The 21,598-nt window shown below is 39.7% G+C and overlaps 1 protein-coding gene across 3 annotated transcripts in view; it reads left to right on the forward strand.

The window, feature by feature from the left end:
* The window catches only part of ARHGAP28 (Rho GTPase activating protein 28), a 75,615-nt gene that overhangs the window by 35,098 nt on the left and 18,919 nt on the right, over positions 1–21,598 (forward strand). For all 3 annotated transcript variants that reach the window (XM_054057817.1, XM_054057818.1, XM_054057819.1), the window contains 4 exons: positions 6,636–6,838; positions 11,394–11,611; positions 17,039–17,126; positions 19,073–19,230. In XM_054057817.1, coding sequence (XP_053913792.1) covers positions 6,636–6,838; positions 11,394–11,611; positions 17,039–17,126; positions 19,073–19,230 — 667 coding nt within the window. The remainder of the gene's footprint in view (positions 1–6,635; positions 6,839–11,393; positions 11,612–17,038; positions 17,127–19,072; positions 19,231–21,598) is intronic.

The following is a 21,598-nucleotide window of genomic DNA, read 5'->3' on the forward strand; positions in this document are numbered from 1 at the left end:
TTATCTTGCCCACTGAAAATTACATCTAATATACTCTGCCATGAGCTGCTCATGTCCTTAAGTCTTCAGCATTCAAAACTATCTTATCTTGCTGTCTGTTGTTCTATAGGAAAAGAATTCCTTTCTAATTCACTTAAAAAAAAAAGGTTAAGAGGACATACTTTTGCTAGTGTTAATCATTTGGGAATCCCTGCTGCCCTTTAGGAATAGCCTTGTTAGGAGACAGAAGACAAAATAGAGTCCCTTTCAGAAATTGACAGACTCATTGAAGCCATGTAGTGCATTGTCTATGTCATATTGGGCCAGCACTGAAGTGATCTGATTGCCAGTGTGGAGAAGAGGTCTGGGTCATGTCCCCAAAGGTCATCACTGCCAGAAGGCAACACCTAAAGAGTATACTCCTTGCACTCTCCCAGCTCAAAGGGTCCGATTGTGAGAGCCCTCACACTGAAACACACGAACAGAGAGAGATTCTTCTGCAGTCTCCACGCTCAGCCACAGAGAGGTCACAGTGTGGCCCTTGTTACACACAGGGGATTTCCATACCACTTATGAAAACGTTGTGTAAGAGAGAGCTGAAAAACCCAAGGTGAAATGTATTTTTAAATGCTGGTAGGTAACACTGATGTGCAAACTCTACAGCTGAATCTCCTAAGAATTTCAGATGAGTTACAAATAAATAAATGAAACTCTCTTGACTCCTTTACATTTTATAATAAATCTTTTGAGCCATTAAACCTTAAGACTCATTAGTCTCTTTGGTCCCCCAAAAAATGTTTTTAAAGACAGAAAAGTGTCTTTAGAAGTAAGATTAATAGTTGACAGAAGCATATTTTTTAGAATATTTTGTAGAATGCAAAGACATGCAAAGTGCCTAATTCCTGTGTTTTCAAGTCTAGCTGATACAGTAAGGTAATAACTCAGCTTGTTTTCAAAGCTAGCTTTGTAAAAAAAAAAAAGTAATGAGTTGCATATGATTTTGGAGTTCTTCCAGACACAACGATGAGAAATTATTAACGAAATAAAATCCTGTTCTGCTTCTCACTGAAATGCTTTGTTACGAGTGACACCTAAGTGAAATCAATGAGCATGATAGGTTAAATATTTGCTATGCTAAACGTTTGAGAAAGAAAGAGGAAACTTTAGGATTCACTGCCTACAACTTGCATAACATCTGCAAGGTAATCGGAAACAGAAGTGTACAGACAGAGTTGGGGCATATTGTCTGAGATATGCACCTCTCTGTGAGCAGAAGGAAACGTCTTCCTTCTCTCTGTGGAAAGAAGGAAACAAGCAGGCAGCAAACAGTGCTGGAAGAAGGTTGCCAGAAAGGAATCAGAAGACAAGAGTTTTGGTTCAAGAGTGAACTGTGCTATGAACTGTGCACAAAGATACTGTTCCCAGCTGCTGGATTCTTCCTTTGCTTGGATTTTGTATCCATTTTATTAAAAAAAAAATTAAAAAAAAGATAAATACTGGCATGACTGATCCCTAACACTTTAGAATAGAGTAAAATGTAGGTTTTAATACAGAGTAATACATTTTTTACCCTGTCAATGCAAGTTGCCATCCCCTTTTTTTTTGCATTTGGGAAGAGCTGAGCAGAGATAGGGTAATTATTTTGTCAGAATTTGGTGAATGGTTAAAGAATGGTTATGAGCGACCTTCCAGTACCTGTGGGGGGCCTACAGGAAAGCTGGGTCGGGCCTATTCGTAAAGGCTTGTGGAGATAGGACCAGGGGGAATGGGTATAAACTGGAGAGGGGCAGATTTAGATCGGACATTAGGAAGAATTTCTTCACGAGGAGAGTGGTGAGGCACCGGCACAGCTTTCCCAGGGAGGTTGTGGCTGCCCCATCCTTGGAGGTGTCCAAGGCCAGGTTGGATGGGGCCTTGGGCAGCCTGATTCAGTGGGAGGTGTCCCTGCCCATGTCAGGGGGGTTGGAACTAGATGATCTTTAAGGTCCCTTCCCACCCTAACTATACTATGATACTATGATACTATGAGATACAGAAGAATAGAAAGATCTGGGTACAGGGAACAGTATTGTACTCTGCCCCAGGCAGTGCTGACAATGTTGATAGAATGATTGCAATATGAAAAGGTGGATCCTAGCCCTAAAATGACCAAGAGAATTTGCTTCCTTTATGTTTCCCGTTCCTCTAAATGTGACTAATTGTGGTGAAGCAGGTTCAGGACCCACTGAATAAAATGAAGCTTAATGACCCACAAGAGTAAGATGTCCTGTCTCTGTGCAAACAAGGATTAAATTCTGGTTAACTACAAGACAGCTTTATTACTCCTGTTTGTTTTATGGATTCTTTTCCACCCATTACTTAATTAAACTGAAAACACAAACCTGGCTTTACCATTAGTCAGCCTGTGAGCAATCATTAGATGTCACTGACTCAGCTCTTCACGTGATTAGACAAGTTTTCACTTTGGGGACAGGATAAGAATTGCTTATTGGATTTGCCTTGGCTATCCTGAAATCAATGTGTGCTGTCAGACCTTGAACCGCATGCTTCTGCACGATATACAGAATAGAAAATATAGGTTCAGTGCGCCTGGTTTGCTATTGCATTTCAGCAATGTTATAAATATACATCAGGGCAAAACCAGTGTCACACACAGTTGAATCAGCCGCTTTGTGCCCCATGGAAATACCCTGCTTCTTTGCAAAAATCTTTCCACAGAACACTTTCTACATGATATCATCATTTTTCTCCTTGCTGGTGCTCTTTCACCCTTTCTTCTGTGACCAATATACAATAGCAGAGGTGTTCTTTGATTGGCTAACCTAGTATACTTTTCTCTTCCTTCTTTTTCTTTTTCATGAATATGGGTTTGTGTTTCTGTGGCTTTTTCTTTTTCTCATTCCATCCTGAAAATAATTCTAGCTTATTCAGTAGAGTCACTGTGATTTTTGCTCAGTGCTTTAAGGTTTGTTCTTCTCTCTCAGCACTGTCCATTTAGTAAGCCAGGATCTGAGATCCCTTCGTATTTTGTTTAGTCAGCCTTTCAGATTAGCTTACCACTGCCCATGTGTATGAGGGAGTAAATGGAACTGAGCATGATCTTCATGATTATTACTTACCTAATAAGACTGGTTTTCAGATTTTCTGTAAGAACAACAGATCAGTCACAGTGAAAACAACATATTTTTGTAAACTTCTCTACACCAAGAAACACCGAGAGAAAAAAGTAAATAAGCCTTGAGGGTGAAAAAAGTATTGGGAACACAGGTTTTCTGCTAGGAAAGCTCCCAGGTGACAGAAAACCTGGGTTTGTTGAGCTATTTCTGAGACAAGCAGGCAGTTTGCTGAGTCAGTGCTCATTCACTGTCCTTCAAGAATGAATTAAAAATGATGAAGAATATGCTTTGCTTCCTCGGTAGGATTCCTTTTTCCTGAAACTGCTTTGAGCAGCTCTGTCTGGAGGAAACGGAGACAACTGCAATTATCACATAAAAGCAAGACCACTTCCTCCAGGACAAAAGCCACAGGTATATGGGTCAAAACAGCAGCTGGAGGTCTTTTCAAACATGAGCTTTTAATAGGCAGAATCAGAATAATTGCAGAAAGTGTCTACCAGACCACCTGGAAGCAAGCTTGAGCTGTTTACCATTAAGGATAAAGCACCTCTGCCTAACCTTTCTTGCTACAGGAATTTTACACAGCTTGATTTAATCCAGGTTGAGATAACAGCCTTCATATATGAGGTTCACAGGAGACTTTGTTCCACTGATTTTCCAAATAAGCTCTGTACTTTTAATTTTGTTATAAATGCACAAAAATTACCCAGGAACCTTAGACGTATTTCGTAAAGCTGGTTGTCACAGCAGTTGTTGCCATGCTACATAGTCTGTTTTGCATTTAGCTTTTTGGTATGGTAATATTACAAAATAGCATACTCACTGTGGGGAGAAAAGAAACAATCCACCAAGCCTCTTTCTTCCTAATATGGTGAAATAAAGAGCTTTGGTTTGAGCTAGCTGAAATGTTCATGGAGTCAAACCCCAGGGATCAGTCTGGTGTGGTGCATGAAGAGCACAAGGGTCATGGTCAAGATTCATACTGGGAGGGCAGGAGATGTTTAAATTCCCTGACCATGACTAAATGATGAGAGACAGCAGTGTTATCAGGGAAAAAAAACTCTTCTCATCCCAGCACGTGTTTGCTTCCAGGCTGGCGACAGCATTTCTTCCTATGATTGCTGCAATGGGAGCTCTGGGCTGTGCTATATAGCAGACGTAGGGACTTATTTTACATGAAGATTTATACTAAGCAGCAAAATGAATTGCTCAGTAGACAGCAGCATGAGGGGCTCAGGCAGAAATCTGGAGGCCAGGGAGGGACAGGCTGCATCCAGATAATAGGCACCCACTGCATGCCTGATGCCAGGTCTGTGTCTCTCTCTGCTTGTACAACACCCAGCGAAAAGGGGCCCCAAACACTGGTAAAGCATCAGGAAGTTTTGCCTTTTTCCTGATTCGTGTTCACTATCACATTTTAAACAAAAGAACTCAGCTTTTCATAGTTGAAAGCAATTGGCTGGCAGGAGCCATTTCCCCGATCTCCACCAGCTCTCAGCTGAAAACGTGAGGTTTCTCTGGAGGCTTCTCAGGCGATGTGCTTCTGATATCTAAACCTCTGCTTACAGATGCTTGGTACAGTACAAACTTAAGATATTTAAGTCCTGTGAGACTTACATGTTTTTGATTTTTTTTTCCTCGCTGATGCTGATACAGGGAAGAAAGATGGAATCCGTAGAAAAACACAGGCTGCCACTTCCAGATTCATAATTACAGAACTACGATTTATCAGGTACCCCAGTCATCTGAGGCTTTGTGAACAAAAGTCAGCTGAAAAGCTTGCATCTCCCCAGAGGGAGAGTTATATGGAAAGCATTCAAATAACTTTAACCACATTTGTGTCACAAATTCTTCTCAGATTCGGTGACTGTTACTTGTTCTAATTAAAACAGAAGAGTTTCAGTGCTATGTTTAAAAGAAAACAATCATTTGCTATTTATGAGGGGAAAAAATTATAGAAACACTGAAGATAGCACTTCTGTTCCTTGAGGATATGTGTTTCCACAGCTCTATAGTACATTTTCTTCTGCTGAAATATTGCCAGCCATCAGAAAGCTTAGCTTCCCAGCAGCTGACCAAGAGCACATGGGCAGGTTTGGCAGCTGAATCATCTTTATTGCACCTCTCTGTGTTCAAAAAGAAGCAAAGGCCTGAGCTTTGCCTTTTTAAAACGCTGATAAAGTCCACAGCTGAATCTGTTGTGCTCCTTTGTTTCCACCACAGCTCCCCAACCTGGGACTCTGACCTAATCCAGAAGGAACTGTCTGGGACCACCCTGACAAAGCAAGGAGGCTCCAGGAGCCTCAGGGAAGCAGCTAGCCCTTCACTGGCCAGGGGGGATGCAGCAAAGGCAGAAGCACAAGTAGGAAAAAGAATGTCTAGTCAGTTTTATTAAATAACAGATTGTTTATGAATCCATTACGAAAACTTTGACAAGGAGGGAAATAATGAAAAGGAAGTATCTTTTTTTTAGTGGAGTAAAAGTGATGCCTGTGGTTTTAAACAAAGGCCTGTTGGCAGGATGACGCCGTAAAGAAAAAGAAGAGAAAGGGAAACTCAATTTGAATTAATATGATAGAATTTTCCACTAATTCCTGTAGTCTAGCTCTCTGCCATAAGTAGGTTACCTCCTGTCTCCTTTGTACAAATATTGTTGTGTTTATTATTACTATTTACTGTAACTACTGTAATTGCACTTACAAAAGCTTCTTACAGTATTGTAAGCATAATAATGTGAAAGAACAAAGTCAAACAAGGCTTTTGTGGTGGATATTTTGTAAGATTTATATGAACTTGTTTAACTGTCTTCAGCGGCGAGAATTTACAGTGGGAAAAGACAGGAACAAAGGAGTAAGGAAGAAACTTCTTTGTTTTGATTCCATCACTGTATTGAATTGTAATGTGAAATTTGATCCCTAGTGAATTGTAATTTTTTTGGAAACTGTGACCAAAATATTCTGTTTGTTCTGAAACATGCTATTTCATTTCAAAGATAAATTTTGTTAAGATTTCATTTACTTTAATTTACAAATAAAAGGTAAACCCTCTTCTCAATTAAAATATTCTGAGTTTTTAATTCTTGTCTAGAGCCAAGATGAGTTTGTAAAATATTTCAGAGTTCCCAAGTCTGATTATTTTTCCCCAAAGAAGTTTGCACTGAAGCATATCAGCCAGTAAGTAAAAAAGGAAGGGTAGAAAGAGAAACCGAGGCACAAAGAAGTTAAAATACTTTTCCAGTGTCTCGTTAGATGTGTGTTAGTGGTAGAAATAGGAACTGCATCTCTGAGTCATCCCTCTAGGGTATAAGGATGTTAAAGAGATAAATTATTAGATGCAAAATAAATTGCCAGCCATAACTGCTATGAGCAATGAAGATCATGAAGACCACCAGAACTGTACACTTCTTTGCTTCCAATATCTTGTTCCACAGTCCCTGGTACAGTCACTGTTGAAGACCTAGTTGCATGCTTTATATGCATTGTACAAGCTTGCATGATAGAAAGATAAAGTATTTTTATTTTCATCTCTGTCTCTTTTCAGAAAGTCTCTCCTTCATTGTCGAAGAATTAATAGGATGCTCTCCAACGAGTCAGCACTTCCTCCTGCATTCAGTCGCTCCAACTCACAGGCCTCCATGGACAGTACCTCCATGGAGGACTTCTGGTGTGAAGTGGAGAGCATCAAGGAAAGCAGTGAAGATGGATCTGAAGAAGCAACACTCTTGGAGTTCAAACCTGCTGATGGTGAGCACATGGACACCACTTCTTCCTCGCACTTTGGCTTTGCCTCATCTCTTTAGTGATGCCCTGATCTCCTTCCTGTTATCATCCAGTATGAGCAAAAAGTGCTAGGCTGGATCTGTGATCATTGTAGCTCTTCTTCAGAACGTCACAGTCAATGTGCAAGAGAACACTAGAAAGAAATAGTAATTCAGCCTGGTTTATGCACTGGAGGTGATAACTGACTTCTGAAGCAGGCTTTTTTTTGAGCTGATTTTATTAGTACTTCAGGAGGATAGATATGTTATAATTCAGAAAAGAGAGGTACTAAATGAAAACTTCATCTCTAGCATCAAATAAAATAAACCAAAACATATGAAAGTTCGCTTAGTATACTAGGATTTTCAACTTTATGGCTTTGGGTATGATATAATGCGGAAGTTATGAAAGTCTGGAAGCAGTTTTTATTAGATATCATTTGCTGCTATGAGAAATTTGATAACTACTTGTTTCTCTGAGATTGCCCAATTTAGATACAATTCAAGCAGAGATTAGAGATATGTCTGAATATATGGATGCCTGCATCAGTCTGATTCTCCACTTGTCAAAATTCATTCATCATTTATATAAATTATGTCAAAAGTATCACTACCTCATTCTGTTACCTTAACATTTTCCACTCTCATTTTTTGTAAGGTACTTGGTCTGCACTGGCTTGTCGCAATGCAGCTTTGTGTTAGATGATTTGATAACATCTAGAACAGCAGTTCTCTTTTTTTTTCCAGTTATGAGCCCACTTACAAATGCATTATATTGTGCAACACAAAACACAAGTGTCACTATAAGATGAAAACAAATTTCTTTTGAGATCACGATGCACTGATAACTGCTGCAGCCCTTTTGTGGATCATGGCCCCTACTGATCAAGGGATAGATTTTGAAACAATGTGTGTTCTTTCCATACAATTATTAACACGACTGATGATGTACTTTTCTTAACTTGACGTGGAATAGGATGTCATTAATTCCTCAACCAGGAAAAAGGGTGAAAAGAGGGAAAGGGTGCTACTCTATTAAGCAACCCAGTGTGTGTGATCTGTCATGCTAGATATCCCATACAGCAGTACCCAGCTCCAACCATGTACCATTTCCATGAGGAACACATGACACTCAGTAGTTCACAGTGGGACTTTCCTGGAAGAAAAAGGGGAAGATGTCTTTGCACCAGAAGTCTTGATCTGCTATGAGGGTTATTGTCTGGCAGCTTAAATCAAAACTGCCCTTCTTTGTGCTGGTCTGTGGTCTCGAATGAAAATAGATTGAGGTGTAACACTGAAACTATGGTTATTGTTATGGAAGGCAGAAAAGCAATCTGCCTCAATTAGTTTGACAAAGTCCTGTCTGGTCATGCTGTGACCCCAGAAAGAGACAGTGAACCTCCCAGGATCTCCTTCATGCAGTTGTCAGCATGAACTGGGTGTCCCTGACTTGTCAACACGGTCCGGTGAATGTCTCATATCTGTGAGTTACTAAGCTGGGTAAGTTAGTAGGACAAAGCAATACAGGAGCCCATTTTCCATATTCTCTGAAACTTTTCTGTCACTTTAATCACTGCTGAGCTAAACTTTCACGATACTGCAAACTCTGTTGCAGTTCTATGTTATTCTTCATCTGATTACACCTCATTACCCTGCATTGATATTTTCTCCTCTGCCCTAAATTAAAAATGAGACTACAAGGTAAAATGCAATACCTCTCTGCACTTCATTTACTCTCATGCTGTTGTTTTAAAAACATATATATTGCATGCACACATCAAACTAGGCAGTACTTGTTCTAGTTATCACTTCACAAATACATCCAGTCTGCAATTATATATCTTGGAAATAACAGTGAGTTCTATTAAGCTCCTAATAGGATAATACTCCTTGGTGAGGATCAAAACACCGAAAATCAATATGGAAGTCGTCAGGACAAAATAAAAACAAGTATTTGTCACCCTTTTGAGATACCTTTGAAAGGAAGAGATGGAAAATCTTTAAGAAGGAAGCCAGAGGGTGACAGCAGACAGGCACCACACATATTGTTGAAACTGCAGTGCTGGTTTTTGCCAGATTATGTGTGCAAGGGAAGATGTCAGGACCCTTTACTCTGTTGACATTAGTAATTACAGTCATGAAAGCAAAGAAGATCATAGTGAGTGATACAAGAGATGAAAATGTAGCAAAGAGGAAGTCATGGGTATTTAAGATATCAGTAATATGCAGAACTGCTTCAACATTGGGTTTTTACAAGGCTGGGATGTCTGGAGTTGTTTGAGGATATGTCTGAAATTCAAAGAAAGGCACACCTCTTTCCTAGGAATCTGTAAAAAGTAAGTGAAAAAGATGATTACTAATCAGAGGTAACTCTCTTGATTATCTGTTTGTCTTCTGGTAGAGCAGAATCAAACACAGTATCAAGACCTTGCTGCAGTCGCTACCACTATAAAAATAATGTTTTGTAAAACAACGTTTTTCTTTTAACCCTTATTTATACCTATGTGTCATAAAATTTTGAATTTATTTAATACAGAAATTCCTTCTCTTTAATAGTTTTATTCCCCTGGTTGCTATTGTTATTTTTCAGTCTATTGTTTGTGAGTGGTTGGAACAGGAAAAGGGCAACAGCCAGAGAAAACAAGTCACAGGGGTGCCTGGTAAGCAGGCACAATTTCATGACTGCTTTACTATTTTTCATAGTATCATGAAAGCCAAGTTTGATTAAAAACTGAATTCTTGGAAAGAATGTCAGAACAAAAGCTAAAGTGAATATAATTAAGAAACTGGAAGGTGAATGCATGTGGCTAGAGCAGTGGCACACAGAAATGACACCTTGTTAGAAAGAAGAGTGAGGACGGCATAAGAAACATTGGTTCAAAGCTTACTAAGGAGGGAAAGGAACAGCCTGTCATACTATCTGTGGATGGAGAAAGGATCTGAGCAAGACAAGCAATTTCACAGGATACAGGGCTGGTCACACCCATCTAACACAGAGCAGGAGTTTTAAAAGCAGATGTTTTTGTAGAGATTTGTAAAGAGAGAAGGCAGTTAAAAATTGTCAGTGACGGCGCATGTGTAAGATGCTTTCCCTTGCCTCTAGCATCCAGCCCTATAATATTCTTTTTTGTCTCGCTAACTGCCAAAGTGCAGGAAACTGTTGCTGTCAATCTGCCTGCATTCTGGTGTCAAGAAGAGGCAATAAAGGGAGAGTGGAAATACCAGCCTGCTATTACCACCAGTGCTGGGACAAGAACAATAAGTGCATTGACTAGTTGTTCTACAGAACATGCTGCAAATGAATCCATGTCCTGTTTGACATGTTTATTTGTAATACCTTTTCTTCAGTCAAACCTGAAATGTAATTATTGTCTTGTCTCAAGCAGCATATTGCTGAGCTGGGATTGTTCACAGAATTAAAATAAAGACCTTCAAAATCTCCAGTGTCAAGAGAGATTTTAAAAGACTATGACTTTATTTTAAAAAGTAGACAAACACAAATACAATGACAGCAAAATTTAAAATTACTGAATTATTTAGAGAAGGTAGATTGAGAACTTCTCCCTGTCCCTGCCTAATGTAACAGACAGCAAGCTGAAACTCTGTGAGGATTGTGTGGCAAGGTTTTGGTAGTGAGGAGGCTGCAGGGGTGGCTGTGTGAGAAGGTGCCAGAAGCTTCCCGCATGTCTGATAGAGCCAGGACAGAAAATACTTTTTCACACAGTGCATAATCTCTTTGTGAATCCCACTGCCATGTTGAACCAGTTGAGAAACAAGTATCAACCAAGATTCAAGAAGATGTTAGTCACTAATCAAGATAGGAAGAGACGTTGAGGTGTACAGTACTAGCCAGTCTTCAGTTATTGGAAATCAGGACAATACCTGGCTTGCAGGAATAGTTATTTCTTCAGCTTCTACCCCTACCTGACCCTTGTTCTTTAGTGAGCAGCTCTGGCTCTTAATTATCTTGTTCAAAACAGGCTATCGGACTAGGTGGACATCACATTTCTCTCAGTGTGGCATCTTCACTAGATGTCTGATTATCAGCTGACTTTAGCAACTTAAATCCCATTTTTATTGTGCAAATACATTACTCTATTTTGTACATCACTTCAGTATTTTTGCTTATTTTAATTGGAATAATAATTTAATTTCCACCTTTCAATTGTCTTCATCTCTTACAATGTGGTATAAATGGTAAGTGAGGGGACTTATGCTCTTGAACGTGAGGTTCATTTTTAGCAAACTTGCTGTGTCAGGCGAGGCACTCTACTGCCTTCTTCTCATGAGTGTGTTAACGAACAGGTTAAAACTACTTCTTCTGTTGTTTTCCTAAGCTTTTCTTGTGCAGACACTGTCAAACTGAAAGTTGACAGTATGTTGACAAAACTAAATTGACTTACACTTATGGCCTAAAAAAGATTGGGAGTGGAGTCTTCTCGAGGTAAAGGTTAAGGCAGCAGCCCACTGTGCCATTTCCCTTCCTTCAGCTTCGTCTCCCTTTTGTGCCAGGCCTGGTAACATGCTGTCTTCCTCCACAGAAGGAGAGCTGGAGGCAGAATGGCTGCAAGATGTAGGTTTGTCTACATTGATCTCGGGAGCTGAAGAGGAAGATGGCCAGGCCCTGCTGTCCACTCTGACCCGAACTCAAGCTGCTGCTGTACAGAAGAGGTATAACACCTACACACAAACCCTCAGGAAGAAGAACAAGCATACGGTCCGGGATGTGCGAGACATATTTGGCACCAATGAGTCTTCTGTAAGTAGCTAACGCATCCTAGTAAATGCTTTTGAGCTTAATTTTTATGCGTATACCAGATAGGAACTCTTTTCTTCTTATAATTACCAACAGCCAGCAGCAGTTACTGGCACTGTCCAGACTTTTAATGATATATACTACATTTTGAGAGGAAGGGAAGAAACCAAATAAAATAGATGGTGCGCAGTTTTGCAACTAACGTGTAACATAATATTGTATCTGTTGCCAGCCCTCTTCCTACAATCTCCTATCAAGACTAATATTTACTCCCCTATTTTTTGGAAATTGGTGAGTTACTCTTGGCAGCTATTCAAATTTTGCTGGCTTTTGGGGACACTTGCTATTTACTCATCAGTCTCAGTGAAGTAAAACTTCTCTAATGAAGGAACTGGGGTTCAAATATGCATAAGCAATTAAACACCTGCTGGCATGATTGCAAGTGGTACACTGGCAGTTACATTTCACTTATGTAGCAAATGAAAGTCTATTCTTCATTTGCTTCATGGCTTCAGAAATGTGCATTGCTTCTGGTGGTTTCATCCACTTTCCCTGAGGATAGGTCTAAACGCACCAATTCCTACCCCCACATGTTTTGATTTTGGTGAATGCAGTCAACTGTGTGAGTTTAGATAAATGCTCAAATCAAGATGCATGACTTTACATGTCTCACTCATGATGTCTTAAATGGGAATTGCCAATAAGCTCACAAGCTCACCTCTGAAATTAATATTAATGTTTGTGCTGTTACAATACTCCAAGAAACTCATTTTATTATGAAATTATTTTGTCCTTTTCTATTCGTCCTACCTTCTTCTTAAGGCTTGGCATCTTGGATGAAAAAAAAAAGGGGGGGGGAATATTGTAGCTGCATAGTTATATTAAAATTACAAAGACATAATTGTTGGGGAGTTAATTTATTTGTCTCCAGTTTAAGTATCTGAGCTCTTTTGAACTTCTTGCACATATCCCACAAATATATCCAGAAGCATCCAGTAATTTCCTGTGGGCAGAATTTCTTGCATGAGAAATCATCAGGCATGTTTGCATGAACATTAAAAAGCTGATGACGCTCCTTATTAGAGTAGCACACACCCCATTTCAAGTATCTATAAACCTTAACTTGTTTAAAATTTTTAAAAATTATAATGAAGTTTAAGTTTTCTAATTAATTTCAGTTAGCCAAATAAATGTTGTACCCATCCTCTCAGATGCAAACATTATTGGTCTGGTTTTGACCTGCTTATTTTTCATTTCTCTTGCTCACTTGCTAAAGGATTTGGAACTTTCAGAGCCATTGCCCTTCAAATCATTGTCTTACCCTCTCTGAAATTCAGCTCACTTACTAGCTTTGCATTGAGGAAGTCTGAAAGATAAGACTGAAAAAGTAATTAAACCTCTAATGCTTCTTTTCACAAAAATATGCAGTTCAGCAGAAGGCTTACCTAAATGTTAGACACACAAATACAGGTGCAGAACACATCATCACCTCCCTCTGACAGACTAGGAAACAGATTGCATTTCCAAAAGCTTGCAAGGTTCCCGGCTCCCTTTAGGCATGCCCATTGACCATCTTTTCTATCTCTGCTGCTTATCACGGGATTTAGAAAGCCCATCCTAATTATCAGTTCCTCAGGGATAGACATATTGCAGGGAGGAGAGGGGGTGGCGTTGTTCCCCAAGCTGAGAGTTTCCTGAACAGTCTTTTGTAAGAGGGTGTCAGCTGAAGCAGTCCTTCATCCTTGGCTGCCTCTGTGGGCATGGCACTACAGCTGCTGGTGAAGCTTTGTGATGGATCAGTTTCAGAAAGCAATCTCCAAAACAGAGCAACAGGGAGCAAGGTGGAGCAAATCTTTTCAGCGTAGCTGATGGAGAGAGGCTGGTCAAAAGACTGCTTGAAATGACAAGCAGGAGTTTTTCTTTTTTATCCTGCTTTTTAATTGGGAGGGGAAGAAGTAAACGTTGCAAACAGAAAAACAGCTCTAATTGCTTCACATAACCCTATAATCCTCCCCATTAGGAGGATGGATTTACACCCTCTTCCCAACAATCTAGGCGTTGCAGAAGCCTAGAGGGATGGGTCACGGGATGGATTACTCTCTTGTGAGGCTAATGATGAGAGAAAAGGTGATTAGCTCACTAGGGTCATCTGAGATGAGATTTAAGGGACCACTGAAGCGGCATAAATAGTTTTTATCCGGAGGAGGGTGGAAACAGAAAGAGTGATCTGCTCTAGTTTGTTTTCTTCTTCCCTGTTCTGAAATAGATTGCCTGCTAGATGTTTTGTTATTACTGCCTTGTGGCCAGCCTCTGCCTGAGTCAATAAAGAGCAAAAGGTGCTTTTACCCTCATCCTCTCTTGAGGTCTGTCCCCTCAGGGCAGGAGTGTTCCCTCAACAGCCCAAATGGATTGAAACGACAGGAAATGGAGCTTTTTTTTTTTTTTTTTGGGTGTTGTTCTGGTTTTTTTTTTTGTTGTTATTGTCCAGGCTGGAAAGGTGCTGTGATCCCTGGGGGCAAAATACATCTGAGGTACCTGCCCCTCAAAGAATGATTCCTCTAGTGGAGCAGCGTGCCCCAACTGAGGTACCTCTGCTCTGCTTCAGCAGGCTCGACTGACAGCCACACTAGGGAGATTTAAATTGGATGGCTTATTAATCACAGTGGCCTGATTTTCCTTACTGCTGGTACCCTGCTGCTTCCATCAGAAGCTATCGGCTGTGCTAGTGCTCAAAGCCTAGAAAAATCAACAGCAGAACAGGGAGGTAACATTGATTTCATTATTGGAGGGAGGAATGGAAGCATTGTGCTCATTAACAGCCCAGCCTTGTGCATTGTGATCAGCTAAAACTCTTCAAGACCTCTATTTGAGCAATGCATGAGAAATCATGTCCTAATTAAAGAAGAATCAGTAACTAACCCAGAGCTTATCTGCATGAAGAACAGCGTTTGTGATGATAGTGTCCAGAAATATGAATCTATCCAAAGCATGAGAAACTTGTATCCTGACCAGAGCTGTAAGCTCCTTTGCCTTTATTTCTCTTAGCTGCAGGGCTGACAATAGAATTTAGTTGCTTTGGTTCTCCAACCATTTGGTTCTACTGTTCTTCTGCACTGAGGGCATTACTGAAGAACTATCTATTTCACCTCTGTCTTTTCTTTACTCTTCTGGTTTCCTCTTGCCATTGGAAATTCCTGTCTACATTGTGCTAGTAAATACTGAACTCATTTTTAGTATCAGATAATGAGAACTGTCTAATGAATCACTTTCAGTCACAAATCAGGATATGACAACTCTTGCATTCACTGGAGCCTCAGCCAAATGAATAAAGCTGTTCCAATTTAGTTAAGGACACAATTTGACTCTTGGCCTTTCACATTCATTAAGACATGAGATTCCAAAGATTATTAATCTTCTTTTTACTAAAGAAGCTATCTGCATATTTAAAATCTGTGCATTAGAAGTGTTTTTTTCCCAGTCTTCTCTTTGTTTGTATCATATTATCCTAAGAGTATAAAAATTATTTAGGGGGCGGCATAATTTTTGTCCTCTTTGGAAGAAATATTCACAAAAAGGACATAGATTTGGCTTCTTTATGCACTCTCCCTCTGGAGGCTGAGAAATGAGACAAAAAATACAATCCTTTTATTTACTCCTGATATTGTACATAATTCACGATAATTCAACTGCCAAGCTAGAGCAGCCATGCAGGCTGTTGCAAGCACTGCTGGGTGCAAGGCAGAGTTGTGCTGGCAGCCCTTCTCCCCCAGCTCCACCTTCTTAGCCAAACCTGCTTACTGCAGCTGCTTCACTATTTTTTTTCACCTGTGTAACAAGGCTGGAAGGATTTTTTTTCTTAATAAACATGATTCACTATCTGTTCTGAATACTGTTTGTAGGATCAGGCATTTTGAGCAGTAAAAGTAGATGAGCCAGTTTCTAACACTTACCATTAATTTCCCCATCTGTATCTTAAGCAGCAGAATAACTACTTTTATGTTTGATTTTTCCAAATTGCTGAGGCAAATTTAAACATCCTCCCAATGTCCATACTCCCACCTGAAATTTATATCGCTTTTTTATGTCCTACAGTCTTTTGAGTAAACACTATGGTATTTTATCATAAAAGCATCCTGCAGGTCTCCTTTCAAAAAAAAAAATCAATGGTCCTTACAGTCTTCTGGTAAAGGAAGTCTGTGTGGCTCGAATCCTATTTGCTATCAAGTTTGTGGGCCATCGAAGGGACTCTTTCAGGAGATTAAGAGCTGCCTGACTTTTAAATATCTGACATTTTAGCAGCCTGAATGCTGCTCGTGCACATTTGCTACAAATGGAGAAGACAGAATTTCTGCCCTGAGCTATTGCAGCCTGTTGATAAACAGCTGATTTAATAATTTAAAGAGCAGCTATTGTGGGCTCATGGATGCCCTCAGCTACAGGTTCAGCTGGGGCTGCTCTGTCAGGCTCAGGGAGGGCAAGGCAGCAGGTTTGAGAAAGGGGGACAGGTTCGAGAAAGGGGGATCTCCAAGGATTCCCACCAGGATGCAAAGGACAGCTGAAAAAGTACAGTGCTGATTTGGGGCATTGTAGTTATTTTCACTGGGTACCCTTCAGAGTATTTTTGAAATCCCCCCTTTTTTTCTTTTTTTTACCCAAGACAAGCTACTACTGCCCCATGTATACACAAACACTCAGATTTATCTTCATGATGATTCCCAAAACTGTTGAGAACAAGGGGAAAACTCCACTGCCAAGAAGAGGTGACAGTGCTTGCCCGGTCCTGGGCATCAGAGCCCTTCTCTGCTGTGCCATACATCCCTCCCTATTTTCATACAATGCAGAATGATTTCTGGAGTGGAAAGAAATGAAGTTGATTATAGAAAAGGTCTTTTTTCCCCAAGAACTGTTTTTGCAGTTCACTGGTAAAGTGCTAGTATATAACCTACGGGAGGACATCTGTTCGTTAATAATTTGCTAGTGCCCAAATTCCGTAAGACAATGAACAGCCTGATTTCTTACAAGTGTTTGGGAGCAGTGGATGTTTGACATGTGTAAGAGAGTTTTCAAAAAAATTTGTGTTCAAAATGCCTCAAAGCAGGATGGATTACAATTTGACAAGGACCTTTCACTTTATACAATTACATACAATAATTTACTTAGCTGATTTCAGTCATTACATAGGACAAGACTCATTAGCTATGGCGAGCTGCAATATTACTGACCTCAATGTGATCCAAGTCTGTGCAACCCAAGGAAGATTAATTTTCAGGCTTGCCTATGAAAAATGTACTCTGGCGAATCACAACAGGTTGTTTAATCTTGGCAAAAGAGTATAAACTGAGAATTATGTGCTGTTTCTTGAACTGTAGCAGTTTCTGTCCATAGACGTTTACTTTCACTGCAGTCTGATCATTTTTCCTTGCCTATCAGCCCACATTTGAGACAGTTCCAGTGTCACCAGTTCCTTCTAATGGTATCCAGCTTCCTGGGCAGAAGCCAGTTTGGAAATCAGTTAGCTGTGAGTATGCCAATGTGTAACCAGTGTTCACTTCCTCCTAGAAAAAATGATAGATAGAAAGATCCTTTTGTGGTTATGAGGTTAATCTGCTCTTTCTTGTTTGGGCCATGCTGCATATATTGCCTTAAAATTGTTGGCAGCTTATTGTCATGCAGGAACCAAAGTTTCCCATTCAAGACTGGTGTTGTACAGATGCAGACTGCAGCCCTTGAGGCATCAGTGTCTAAAAAGTACTGATCATTGCAAGGCTAGGAATGTAAAAATAACCTCTAAACATTACAGTATGAAATTTGTCCAAAATATGTCAGTAGTACATTTTCTTGTTGCAAATCATGACAAGAAATATGCATATTTCCTTCTCATTTCTTCTCCAGTACTGCAGAAAGTGTAGTAGTAGAAATTTATCATCATTTTTCTGGGTCTGTCCTATTCTGATCTACTAATGGTTGTATTTTTGACATCCCTTAAACATTATGCCCTGACAGTGACTGGCAGTGCTAATAAAATCGTAGCTCTGCTCTACTCAGTGTCTGGATAACTGTCAGCAGTCTTTCATGGTGATGTCCGTCTTTTATTTTGAAAGCTCTTCCCATCGTCACTGTTCGGGGCTAAACTAAAGGTATATCAATACCTGAGTTTCAAAACCAGTATCTTAGTTGCTTACCTCTGGATATAGTGCCACAGACATTTTATTTGGTGGCAAAAACTGTTCATTTCACTGCTCCACTGATATCTCTGCTCTGCAAGCAGTTGTACTAGCAGATGGAGAACCAAATTGCCAGGGACATTGTGGACGGTCTGTGGTCCGAGGATGGAAAGAGAGATGGAAAACATCTCAAGACAGCTTGCTCATTAGGTAGCATCTAAGGCCATAATTCAGAAGACATTTAATAACACACTTAGCTTTTTCAGACTTGCAAAACAAAGGCTCGCTAAACAAAGGATGTTTTTTAACATTTAAGTCTCTGTAAATCCAATCATTCAAAAATCATGAGGCATGCATATGTTTGTAAAACACATAACATTTTTTAATTCACTTACTGATTTCCATGGCTTTTGAATGCAGTTGGGTCATGCGTAGAAAACTCTTCTCTGCAGTCCTGGGGGCTGAAATTTTACCTCACTTCCAATGAAAATAATGGTTCAGTTCCAATTGTGCGCGTTTAGGAGCTGGACGTTAATGGAAAATGTAAAATTGTCCTGAGATGTAAGAGATCAGTCATGAAAGTTGGCAACATTGGAACTCATGCATGTTATCATACTTTGGACTCCATGACAATAGGATGTTTCTGTATTTGATTGTAATGATTTTGAAAATTTTCCTTTGACATCCACTGATTTCACCAGGTGACTAAATTTTACAGTAGAATTACCGGTCATCTCACAATATCTACCAGAAATTCCAGTAGATCTAGTTTTTTAAAGTGGAATATTGTACATTGAGTCTTGTTTTGGTGCTGCACATCTAAACTAGGAACTGTAAGAAATATATGTACATGAGCATGTAAAATATATGCATAATATCTGATGACTGTAAATAAGTCAACAGTGACCTGAGAAGCTATGTCAACAGCATTTTTCTGTCAAGAATTTTCATTCTCAGTTGTTCATTAGACAAGTGCCAACACAGTTTGCTGGCCTAGGTAGGCAAGGATGGAGTACAAAAACTTCCTAATTCCTGATAAACAGGAAGCTCCAGCTTGACTGTCTTTCTCATGAAAAGCAAGAAGTTAAATAATCTAAAATGAAAATAGGGATTTTCTTTTTAAGGGGTTATTTCCTCCAGACAAAACAGGAACATGCTGTAGTTTACATGAAATTCCTCTTTGAAGCACTTCCTTTATTACTTTCTCAAGATTTTTGTCATCTTGTTTCAATTTTTTAATGTCTCTGTACTATACACAAGTATACATTCAACATTCATATGTAGTTTCCCTTATTTTCAGCTAATAGCTGTCTAAACTGTGGACTAGATAAAGGCAGCCCACCCGTAACAGAAGAGCTCTCCTACGAGGTCTCTTTCTCAGAATCCATTATGGTCCTTCCAAAAACTCAAGAATGGCCGAAACCCCAGAGGTTCAAAAAGGAAGACTCTGCTTTGCCTGTAAGTTTGTACTCAAGGTATTTCCTCAATTGTTTTCTTTAACCCAGTAGTTTCCTGGTTTATATTCTCAGCACAGCGCAGTCAGATAAGACACATTAGCTGTCTTTTACTGTGTGTGCTTTATAGAGACTGCCTGCTGTGCCTGCATTCTGACTGATTTCCAGAGAGGCATCAAAGCTAAACTGGATATCCAAGCCTGCTTTTCCCTTGTACCCATCACAGATGAATAGTGTAACTCAATCTACAAATATTGCAAAATCCACACATTTTTCATATAGAAATAAAGACCAGTTACTGGCACTAAAACTAGCAATCATTTTTATTACTGGTCTGCTTCTACCACTTTATTCCCCCACATACTATCTGTCTTTATTACAAGGGTGTAAAATGGCATCACCGGTGAAGTGGGGAGAGAAGCCTTTCTCCTGCAGTAGTACTGTCTCCAGTCAGTATTCAGTGCAATGATGTTATAGAAGATAATACATGAGCCGTCAAAAGAAAGTTTGCCGTATCATCCACTGAGACATGCTCTGAGCAGCTGTGTCATTTTCTGCAAGGATTTCTTGGTGTCAAGGAAGTCAGTTTTCTATTTCTGTCAGCCCTCACAACTTCTGTTACTGAAAACCGGAGCATTAGGTTTGCTTTTCAGATACTGCCTTTTTGGTGAAATGCATGAAATAGCTGTAAATTATTTGGAAGCATTTCCTGAATGTTATGATGTCCTGAGGCCCCAAACTAATCTGAAATTGTTGCTATCCTCATAGACACTGAATTCTCTGAGAATTATCCTTTTGTCCATCTCAGGCACCACCAAGGAAGAAGTATTTGAGATTCAGAAGTAAGCTTCCATGTTGAAAGGAAGGATAAGACACCAAGTAGATTGCAAATGGTGTGAAAACCCTATGCTTTAGTGTATCTGTTTGGGTTTTTTTGTAGTGCAGGTATCTTAGTGTCCTGTGGAGAGTAAGGATATCTCTGCGTTCATCATGATTTTGGCAAAGCAAGTGTTCGTCCTTGCTCCTTGTAGTAGCAAACCTAGGACTCCAGCCTTCACTGAAGTGCACGCGCGCACGGGGACACACACACACACACACAGAGACGCACACAAATTGTTCTCTGCAACAGCTTAGATAATTTCCAGTTTATAGAGCAGAGAAGTTGGTGACAAGGAAGAAAAAAAATGCCTCTCTGAGTATCATGGACCTGTAGATACATAATTGATCAGTATTGGAAAAGGCCAGTACTGTGCTGGAGATGAACTACTCTTTTGTAACATTAAATATCAGCATAAGAGTAACAATGGAGTTGCTGCATTCTGGGGAGGGAAGATTCTGGCCCACACACCATGTAAATATGTTATTCCATCTCCTGTACTCTTTCTGCCCCAATTATGATTAGCCCCTATTGAAAGACAATGCACAATGTGATTTGGGAAGTCCTAACCTACATAATCTAGATGTCCTTTGTTCTTTCTTCCTTTTGAAATCTGGTGCAAGTTTAATTCTTTTCCATTTTTTTTTTTTTTCTTAATCTGTTTGACTGGTTTCTTCTAAAGAGGATTTAAGCCTACTGAGACCATTTTTTTTTTCCTGAAAAGAGAGGACTGGGCTGAAATGTCCAGAAGCAAAATAGGCTGGATTTCCACACAGTTCCCTAAAGGGAGGAGGTGATTTGTAGTGTTATTTATTTATATCTCTGACTAACAATCACTGCTTTAAATTACAAACAAATTAAAAAAATCAGACAATGCCAAAGATGCACATTTATTTGAAAAACATATTTTTCACTGCAACTTTGTTATAATGTCTAACAATTATGTCAAGAACTGATGGGTATTTGTTCTTTTTGACATTTGTACCAATGTTTCTGTCATGACACATCATTCCTGGCTCTGACCCATGACACTGCAACTTCTAAAATATGCAGACATCTTCACATGCCTGCAAATTACTAATTACATTCAGTTCAAGCCTACTTGAATGCATTCTTTCTTGGCTGCTGAGGGTCCTGTTTCTAAGCCTAAATGTTTCTGGGTAATAAAAAGTACGAGTAAATTGGCCAGTTGGCATCAGGGCTGAGTGATTTTGCTCCTGGGCTGTTCCTCTGGTCTTTTACTTGAACTTCTGTAAGACCTCATAAATTAATAGTAATATGCAAAGCAGGCATGGATTCATTAAACACACACACACACGACTGATATACAACCATAATCATGATGAAATGTGTCAGCTGCTTCAATAGCATTCAAAGACTGTCTAGGGGAGTCAGATTCAGAGCAAAATGTTACATCCTACTGAAACTGGGCAGAAGTTTTAAGGACCATGTAGCTCATTTGTCCCAGCTGAAGTACAGGTACTGAGGTGAATAC

This window comes from Cuculus canorus, chromosome 2 (genome assembly GCF_017976375.1).
Source record: "Cuculus canorus isolate bCucCan1 chromosome 2, bCucCan1.pri, whole genome shotgun sequence".
In the NCBI taxonomy this organism is placed as follows: domain Eukaryota; kingdom Metazoa; phylum Chordata; class Aves; order Cuculiformes; family Cuculidae; genus Cuculus; species Cuculus canorus.